This window comes from Euprymna scolopes, chromosome 13 (genome assembly GCF_053919585.1).
Source record: "Euprymna scolopes isolate OS-2025 chromosome 13, ASM5391958v1, whole genome shotgun sequence".
Taxonomy (NCBI): Eukaryota; Metazoa; Mollusca; class Cephalopoda; order Sepiida; family Sepiolidae; genus Euprymna; species Euprymna scolopes.
Genome location: NC_136494.1, coordinates 35453952 through 35464702, shown reverse-complemented (window position 1 = coordinate 35464702; position 10751 = coordinate 35453952). Strand labels below are relative to the sequence as shown.

The 10751-nt window shown below is 30.8% G+C and overlaps 1 protein-coding gene across 1 annotated transcript; it reads left to right on the top strand.

The window, feature by feature from the left end:
• Nucleotides 1-476: 476 nt before the first annotated feature.
• On the top strand, nucleotides 477-10331 carry LOC145292393 (uncharacterized). Its single transcript, XM_080138721.1, has 4 exons — nucleotides 477-503; nucleotides 3870-3912; nucleotides 5198-9385; nucleotides 9513-10331. Exons 1-4 carry the CDS (start codon nucleotides 477-479, stop codon nucleotides 9842-9844), a joined length of 4590 nt encoding a protein of 1529 aa, XP_079994847.1. The 3' UTR covers nucleotides 9845-10331.
• Nucleotides 10332-10751: the final 420 nt, after the last annotated feature.

The window sequence follows — 10751 nt, the reverse complement described above, 5'->3', positions numbered from 1 at the left end:
CCTAGTAAAGTTTCCCACATCTTTTGTTATGAGTTTTTCAGTCGGGGGTGATATTTAGTATAAATTAGTTTTATGCAAAGGCGACCAGTAGAGACGGGAATTGTTCATGAAAATTAAGATATCTCAGGATTTAGACGTTAAGTAATAAATATTCCCCAAATTTTAGGGGGAGGTTGTTAAAGAGTTTTAGAGACCATAATATGGATACAATCTCCTAATTGAAACTTGGAATATTTCGGATTTGCATTAAATTTTATTTATTATCATTAGAAACCAATTAATCAAGGTTCCCCGAATGTAAATTTCTTCTTAAGATTCCTTAAACTTAACGTCACACGTTTCCTCTGATCAAAATCATGTAATGGATTTTTATCATAATTGGAATAAACATTTATGTGATTATATAAAAATGTTTCTGATTACTAGCCGTCCGAGTTAGGCTAATTAATTTTTATACACTCGGTGTACATTGTACAATGGCGGCTGCCAGCGAGAAATCAATGGTAAGCAGCTGTTGCGATAACGCAACTTCATTTGCAAATGTTATTGAAAGAGCTGGAAATCTAGGGAGACTTGTTGTCAATCAGCTTCCATGGAACACCACGATAATTATTATTATTATTATTATTATTATTATTATTATTATTATTATTATTATTATTATTATTGTTATTATTATTATTATTGTTATCATTATTATTATTATTGTTATTATTATTGTTATTATTGTTATTATTATTATTGTTATTATTATTGTTGTTATTATTATTATTGTTATTATTGTTGTTATTATTATTATTATTATTGTTATTATTGTTATTATTATTATTATTATTATTATTGTTATTATTATTATTATTATTGTTATTATTATTATTGTTATTATTATTATTATTATTATTATTGTTATTATTATTATTGTTATTATTATAATTATTGTTATTATTATTATTATTGTTATTATCATTATTATTATTGTTGTTATTGTTATTATTATTATTGTTATTGTTGTTATTATTATTATCATTATTGTTGTTGTTATTGTTATTATTATCATTATTATTATTATTGTTATTATTATTGTTGTTATTGTTATTATTATTGTTATTATTATTGTTATTATTATTATTGTTATTATTATTGTTGTTATTATTATTATTGTTATTATTATTATTGTTATTATTATTGTTATTATTATTATTGTTATTATTATTACTGTTATTATTATTATTATTATTATTGTTATTATTATTATTATTATTATTGTTATTATTATTATTGTTATTATTATTATTATTGTTATTATTATTGTTGCTATTGTTATTATTATTGTTATTATTATTGTTATTATCATTATTATTATTATTGTTATTATTATTATTGTTGTTGTTGTTATTATCATTATTATTATTATTGTTATTATTATTATTGTTGTTGTTGTTATTATTATTGTTATTATTATTATTATTGTCATTATTATTATTATTGTTATTATTATTATTATTGTTAGTATTATTATTGTTATTATTATTATTGTTATTATTATTATTATTATTATTATTATTATTATTATTATTATTTTTATTGTTATTATTATTGTTGTTATTATTATTGTTGTTGTTATTATTATTGTTGTTGTTTTTGTTGTTGTTGTTGTTGTTATTATTATAATTATTGTTATTATTATTATTATTGTTATTATTATTATTATTGTTATTATTGTTGTTGTTGTTATTATTATTGTTGTTATTATTATTATTATTATTATTATTGTTATTATTATTATTTTTATTATTATTATTATTATTATTATTATTATTATTATTATTATTATTATTATTGGCTCACAAGGAGCTTTCACACAGGTCATAAAGGATTTCTCCTTGAAAACAGCCTGTGGTGTTCTCTGGAAGCTGAGTAACAACAAGTCTTCCTAGATTTTCAGTGTTAAATTACTGGAACGTAAATCATGTAGATTTTTCTGTATTTGCACACAGATTTTTTTAATTATTATTTTTAAATTCATACATTTCATTCTTCAACTGATTTATATTGCAGCTGTATGTTTTAACCTAATCTGGTGAATTGTTATTAAAATATACTACTAAATCAGAAAAAAAAATCATATAATGTGGTAATTTTTTAAATATTTTCTTACCCATAAATTAAGAGATAAGAAATATTAAAATTATTTAGAGATCCTAATAATTATTTTGAAGCTCTCAGTTAAGTTGTAACGCCGCTCTTGGCTGAAAGTAAGTGCATTTTGGAGATAATACGTCTTTGAAAACTAGATTTGAATTCCGCCGGCGTGCAAATGTTATTTGTTTCAAAAACGTCCACGTGTCTGCTCGTCTCATGGAGTTCAGTTGCCGAGTAATAGAAAATAAAATGGCCGATTATCGATACTTATTGAAGATATTCCGCTATGAAACTCATCTAAGAACACTGCCAGACACATAAATTACTTTCATGTGAAATTTCATAAAAATCAGCCTCGCTGTTTTCGAGCCCATGGGGAACAAACACATATATATACACAGACAAAGTTCCATTATATATATATATATATATATATATATATATATATATATATATATATATATATAAAGTGAGAAGATAACTAAAGATAACTAAATAATAACAAGGTCTTATGTACGACATGGAAAGAAACTGGAATCTTAGGAAGATCTCTATTATTCCAGTAATGTTAGAAGCAACTGGACTCATGAAAAAGAATTTCAAAAAATTATTGGCGAATCTACCCAAGTGCAAAAGAGATAAAAACAATTGCACAATTAGAATCGTAAAAAGTTCTCTCGGTCAGTTGGAATGTCTGAGATAGTGGGTTAATGTCTGGCATCCGGTAGGATACTCCATCTCGAAGGAGAAACAAAATGGTAAGCAAATTAAAAACAAAAAAAAATATTTTTTTTAATGTCAGAAACAATCCCATAGTCTACAACGACGTCCATTAAACCATTCATGGCACTTTCACTTAGTTTGAGTCATGCTGAATATTTCTGTTAATTCCCAACGTAATTTTACTTTGCGATACTTTGAATGTCCTGGATTATCACTTTTTATGAATATTCAGAACGAGATGTCGGTTCCAGACCAAGTTTCTACATCATAATTCCTTCCGCCTCAAATCGAATCAATCAAAGTCCATGTCCCTGTTGACCTCATTGAATGAATTAACAAGAAATCACAGTATCTTGGTCGCCATGTTTTCATCAATAGAAGATATAGATTATATACAATTGAATTGTATATGCGTCCAAGTTTTGAAAATAAGAGACTCTGTCTATTAGGCCGTCGGCCCAGAGTGAAAATTCTTAATTTTAATGAGATGTAAAAGGGGTGGGCATGATTTTTGGATATAATATGTATAAAATCATAAGAAACATGGAAAAAAATTTCACAAGCAAGATTATGGTGCATTAATAAATAATTTTAATTTTAATGCACAAAAAAATGCTAACTGTTAAGTTGCCTTCGTACAAAAAAGTAGCCATTCAGAATACTTCTTTTATTTACTCCTTACAATCTACCAATCACAATCATCGTAGTGCGAGTTAAAAATTCAATATGGCTGCCTCCAGTGAAGAAGAAATGTTTGTAAACAAAGACAAAAAAGAGTGCGTTATGTGCATATTTCCAACTAAAACATTGAATGTTAGATCTTTTTCAGTGAAGACATGGACGCGCTTTTTAGAATATGTTAAAAAATGGAAAGGTTTACATGGACCACAAGCAGAAATTGCGAAAAACTTTGACTTAAGCTGTGATTCAACTGAAATACCACCTCGTGTTGGGTTTCACCAAACTTGTTATGCACGTTTCACGGATTATCAGAAAATTGAAAGAATCAGAAAAAACTAGAAAAGAATACTGATAACGTTTTCGAAGGTAAGTTTAAGCTTTTAATAATTTTTATTTTTATTGATACGTATTTGGAAAGAGACAATTTTTCTTATACTCCCTCTATTCACTTAGGCAAGTACGTGTGAACTGAACAGCATGAAAAATTTTATGGTAGGAAAAAATGGATTTAGAGTAACATTTCGTATATAAATTTAATGGAAAATCATCCTCCATTTCCTGGAGACTATTGTTAATTTTTTTTTACCATTAACCCTAAGTCTGAGTGCCAAGATTGTAATTTACCCCCTCCTCTCCCAATAAAAAAACGCACAGAATTTATCTTCACTAGAAAAAAGGTCAACACCTCTAAATTCTAAAATAAATTTATTCAATTTAATTGATTTTTAATTTTTTTTTTTTTTTTTTTTTTTTTTGTAAACTTCTAAGTTGTACAATCTTTTTTCTTCTCGGGGGAGGGAGCGATTTAAATGAGGGTGTTAATCTACATTAATATCTTTTCAAACAATTGAATATGTACATAAAAGTTGGCATCTGTTTTAGAAAATTTCACTTGTAAAGAAAACAAAAAAAAAACTAGAGTTTATTTCTATTTACTTGCCTCCCCCACGAGAACATAGATACAAAACAGGGTTTTATTGTGGGTAAAATTTAGTTCACCAAAAATGTATTCTGATTGGAACAAAAATTACAATTGCCTCAGTTTAGAAAGATTTCTCCTTCACAAATCTGAAACAAAAGATAACCTGTATTATCAGAATAAAGGGTACACTTTGCTCTTAGCCAAATGCTGTTACTATTTAACAGTTTTCATAATTTCAATAATTTTAGCTATTGGTTTTAATCTGGAAATGTTTCATTTCTTTTATGATTCTAAATATAGATACAACTGTCTATGGTACCATTTCTTGATTCTAGCACTTCCACAATCAGTCACTTGACAATCTATTCCATTAACCTTTATCCTCGTGTGGCTTTTAGCCTTGATAAGTGGTAACTCACTAGTAAAATAAAGTGCATTGCATATTGAATTTACCTACCAATTCCAATGATAAATATATTGCATGATTTTGTAAACATCCCTTGGTCCGATTAATAATGAGTCACCAGACGATTTAATTGTAGAATGTAAATTAATAACATACAATTTTTTCACAGAAGTTTTATCAGCACTATACAAAAAAAATCTTAAATTTTTAATGAAATGTTTTGGATTTATGAAATAATGATTGGATATTTTTAATTTGAACTTTTCCATATACTTTGTTATTTCAAATGCATATTAAACTCCTAAATATATTTATTTTTACAGGGTCCCCATCTCAAGAAAACATTGATGCGACTACTGCCGAAAATGATGATCCACCAGCTAAAAAAAGACGGGTTCTTCGTTCCAATTTTGATCGACCATCTTTGCCAGCTAGATCAGAGCATATTTTACCAGATGTTTGCATACTATGCCAAAAAGTAAAAACTATAGTGTGCAAAGGATCTGGCAAAAGAAACAGGGAAAAACTTGTCAGATGTTCGACAATAGAAGCTGCTAATTTAAAACGAGCAGCAGAAGAAAATGAAAATGAATCACTCCTCATGCAAATAAGGAATAAAGATTGTGTAGCAATCGAAGTGAAATATCATAACTCATGTTACCGTGACTTCACTCGATATTTAACCAAACCAACCAAAACCGAACACTCTGAGCAAACTTCATATGCTAAAGCATTTGAGGTCTTTGCGAAATTAGTCCAAACAAGGATTATCGAAAACAAGGAAATCATGAGACTTAAAAAATTGAAAGATTTGTTTGTCAAACAGATTAAAGAAACACATGGAGTTGATGCGCATTTATATAAAACAGGATATTTAAAACAAAGATTAATGAAAAAATTTCCTCAATTATGCTTCATCACTCCTAAAATGAGATCACAAGGTGACATCGTGTATGTAAATGACATTACAGTGTCTTCTCTTGTAGAGGAAAAAACAGTACTCCATGAGGAAACACATACCACAACTCCAAGTGAAACAGAGTCGTCAGAAAATGACACAAACCAACAAACAAGTCATGTACGCTCAGATCCAAATCCTCTTTCTAACTTGTACATAACAGCTATGGATCTGAGAAATATTATTCAACAAGTAAAACCTCCTTCGTTATGGCCGCCAACAGCAGAAACATTAAATTTGCAGGAGGCTGAAAAGATGGTGCCCCATATTTTATTTAACTTTCTTGCATGGATAGTTGGGGCATCTGAAGATTTGTGCACAGAAAAAATAATGGACATATCTGCATCCGTCTATAGAAAGATTTTGTCTATTTCACAAGACATTATATTTTTGTCTTCTAACGGACGTACATTAATGCCAAAACATTTATCACTTGGTATGGCTGTACGCCATCTGTCTGGATCTGCCCAAGTGATTGGTTTATTGAATGGTTTGGGACATTGTGTTTCTCATTCGGTGGTTTTAAATCATGATACAGCACTAGCTGAACTTGAAATCAATCGTGGAGAAAATTCTATTCCATCCACCATCCAGGCAGGTATTCCAACAACTTTGGTCTGGGACAATAATGATTTTGGTGAGGAAACTTTATCTGGACATGGAACAACACACAACACAACTGGGATAATAATACAAAATATGTTAGTCGAACCGTGTGCATCTAAGATTGCAGTAGAAGGACTCAAAAGAACACGGAAAAGAACATTGGAACCACCAGAAGTAAATTTGGCTACATACACCGGTGGAAGAAAAGATGGCCCACTACCATTTGCTGAACATGTTTCACTTCATTCAGATCGTGTATTTCTGCAAAATTCTCTAAAACTTGATATAGCGTACTATATCACAAAATTCGGCAGTGAAATTATATTACCATCTTGGACTGGGTTTAACCAACTCCTGTGCAAAAGGGAGATTGCATCAAAATCTACCATAGGTTATTTACCCGTAATTGATGTTAGCCCCACAGAAATGGATACAGTCCTTACAATTCTAAAAAAAAGCATTGACATTGCAGATCAACTCAAGTTAGAGTCTCTTGTTATTGTAATGGATCAAGCAATCTATTCAAAGGCACAATTAATTAGATGGAGAAATCCATATTTCATGAAGAGATTGGTGATTCGACTTGGTGCTTTTCATACAGCAATGTCCTTTCTTGGGTGTTTGGGAAAGCGTTTTCGTGATGCCGGGCTTCAAGATATTCTAATAGAATCAGAAGTTGTTGCTGTAGGCTCAATAAATGGAGTTTTCACAGGTAGACACTATAACAGAGCAGTTAGAGCCCATAAATTAGTGGCCGAAGCAATGCAGCATATGCGTTTGACAACCTATTTAAACAGCATTCCTGAAGAAAAGGCAGAAAAAGTGAAGCATTTAATGACATCCTTGTCACAATCATTCCCAGGACCTCAGTATGAAGAAATTCTGAAGGGAGAACATTTTCAAAGTTTTCTATCATCCTATGAAGAATTTATACAGGTTGGCAACAAAAAGCAAACTTTTGCATTCTGGAGTTCTTATATTGACATTGTAGAAATTCTTTTACTTTTCCTTAGAGGTATTCGAGAGTCAAACTGGGAACTTCACTTGGCAAGTGTTAGACAGATGTTACCTTGGGTGTTTGCATATGACCATGTAAATTATAGCAGATACCTTCCAGTTTACTGGTTGGAGATGTCTAATCTCGCTAATACTCATCCAGTGATATATACACAATGCATTGGAGGAGATTTTGCTGTTCAAAGAAGCTCAAATGCCTTTGCTAAAATTCCTTGTGACCAAACCATCGAACAAACTGCTAATCGTGATTCAAAAACAAAAGGTGGTATGACAGGCTTCAGCACAAACAAGAGAGCCGTCAACAGGTGGATATGGTCCCATCATGCGAGAGGGTCTATTACCCATGAATGTGAAACTATGGCTGGCAAAGGAGAACGAAGTGGAACACGATCAGATCTTTTACACAGTCGGATGAAACATGATAAGCTTGCTATTGGAAAGATAATAGACACAGTAAACAGTATGTTTAATCCATTTGAGTATGAACCAGCTGAGTTGATCCATATTGCATCAGGATTAGTTGCGACACAAGATGTTCAAAATGATCTGCAATTTGCTAAGGCAAGGGGCGAATCAGAATTTGAAAATTTCTGTGGGCAGCGTCTACAAACGGGAGAAGTTGATTTTTTTGCCCCGATGAAAAGAATGAATTTAAAAACATTCTCCAGTATGTCTAAAAAATCAAATCATCATGTCCACGGAAAGGATATCACTTTGGAAGCAGATAGAAATCTCCTAGCAAGATTGGTTGTGATTGGTAGAATCCGGAACATTAATCTTCAAGAATTACTGTCATATTCCTTAGGTCCATTACCATTGTCCCTTGCAAATTCACATGGATCGTTGGTTAAAACTAATAAAGCAAACTTACTTCATGCTTTAGAAAGCCATGCTAACAATCCTATTGTTGAGAACCCTATAGTAGGTGGCATATATATAGTGGATGGTATGTCGCTGATACACCAATTAAATTTGAACAAATTACAAGGAGAGAAAACATTTCTTAATCTTGCTCTTGTTATTTTGAAAAGTTTAGTGAACAGGGCAAAATCGAATCATTCTAAAGAAATTCATTTTGTTACTGATACATACCAGCAGATCTCTATAAAAAATATCGAGAGGGATAAAAGAGCTGCTACTAGCTCTCAGATAAGAATCCATGGTCAGCTCCTTCCTCAGCAATGGAAGAAATTTCTTTCAAATGGAGAGAATAAAAAGTCCTTAATAGAATTCTTGGATGAAACATGGTCTAATGTTTCAACATCAGAGCTTAGAGGAGTGAAGGTATTCTTGGCGCATAACAAGAAATGTCATTCCTTCTCACCTGGAAAAGAGGCAAGTGATATTGTCATCCGGTTAGAAGAGACAAAACTTTGTAGCTCACAAGAAGAAGCTGATACACGGATTTATTTGCATGCTTCTTTTGCAGCCAACACTAGTACGGATGTAATCATTATGAGTCCTGATACCGATGTGTTTGTAATTGGAGTTTCTTTACAAAATCTTATTCCCGCACATTTATACTTCCACACAGGAAGAGGAACAAATTTGCGAACAATAGACATCAAGATGATAAAAGACAACATTGGAGAGTCTGTCAGTCAAGCCTTGATTGGTCTACATTGTTTTACAGGATGTGATAGTGTCAGTTCATTTTACGGAAAGGGCAAAAAGAAAGCACTTAGTTTATTACTGAGAGAGAATGAGTTTTGTTACGCATTCAGTGATCTTGGTAATGAATTTTATGTGAAACCAGACACAGCAAAATCATTGGAAATGTTTGTTTGCAGGTTGTATGGCCAACAAAATGTCACAAGTGTTAATGAAGCCAGATACAACATGTTTAGATTCCAAAGAAAATTGGAAATCACAATGCCTCCAAATCAAGATGCCCTGAGTGAACACATCAAGCGAGCTAACTATCAAGCAGGTACGTTTTATAAATATTTAATTTCCAATTATATGTAAAAATTAAATATATGGAGTTTCATTGTTATTTGCTTATTAGAAAGGATGAAAATTATTCAATATTAATGTTAATTTCTTTCTTTTTTCAGGTGTCTATAAAAGGAGCCTCCATGCAAATCCTGATATACCATCCCCTGATTGTCATGGATGGAAGATAGAAAATGGAGATTTAGTAATCCATTGGATGAATCTTCTTCCTACTCCAGACAGTTTAATGGATTTAATTAACTGCTCTGCCAAATGTAAAAAAAGTCATTGTAAAGACGTTAACATTTGTACATGTCTCCAAAACAGGGTCCCATGCACAGATATGTGCAAGTGTGCAAGAGATTCTTGTTATAAAATTAGTAAAAACATTGGACATGATGATGATGACACTGATGATGGTGATGACGACGACGATGATGATGAAGTGGCATAAGCAGTGATCAGTTTTAAATAAAAGCATATATGATCTTATTTACTAACATGTTGTTTGTTTAACTTTCATTAAAAATGCCTTTTTGTCCTTTAAATCTGTGTTATTATTCATAGATTCAAAAAAATACTTTTTAATGAAAATTGACAAACATTGTATATTTTACCAAGTTGATGTGTATAAAAAATGACACAAAATCGCAGCTCTACCTCAGGTTTAAACGACCTTGTTACATACAAAATATAGCAATAGATTTGTATGACTAATAATATTGGTAGACTATAGGTGTCTCTACATGAGAAATATCAAAATGTAAATCTATTTCTTTAGTTATCCACAGAAAAGATTGAAGTTGTTTCAAATAAGATGTTTGAAAAAAGCTTTTTTAGAAAAATATTCCCTATTTTGAAGCATAGTAAATATATTAAGTCCAATATTTATGTATTAAATGATGAAGAAATAAATTGGGAATAAAATGTGCTAAACTAGATGTCTGTATTGTTATCGGTTTGTGTGCTACTAAGGTTTAAGCAAGTCATAATGTTCTATTTGATGATTGTCGGCCATCTTTAAATATGGCCGCCGTTTTCATTAATGCGCAACATTTGTGCTTGTGAAAAAAAATATGATGTTCAGGAGTCTATTGGCATTCATTTGACACCATTTTTTCTTCCACCCCCAACCGAGGTCACAGAATCAAAAATCTAGAGGGAAAACATAGCCTATATTAGTCGATTAGTGTGAAAAATCTAGAGGGAAAACATAGCCTATATTAGTCGATTAGTGTGAAATGTTGGTTTGCCATACTTAAATTTTTAATAGCATTTCAGTTACCAAACGCGCAGATTTAATGGACACGTTTTCATAATCACCCCATTCTGAAAACTGACTTGTGTTAAACTTGAAAATA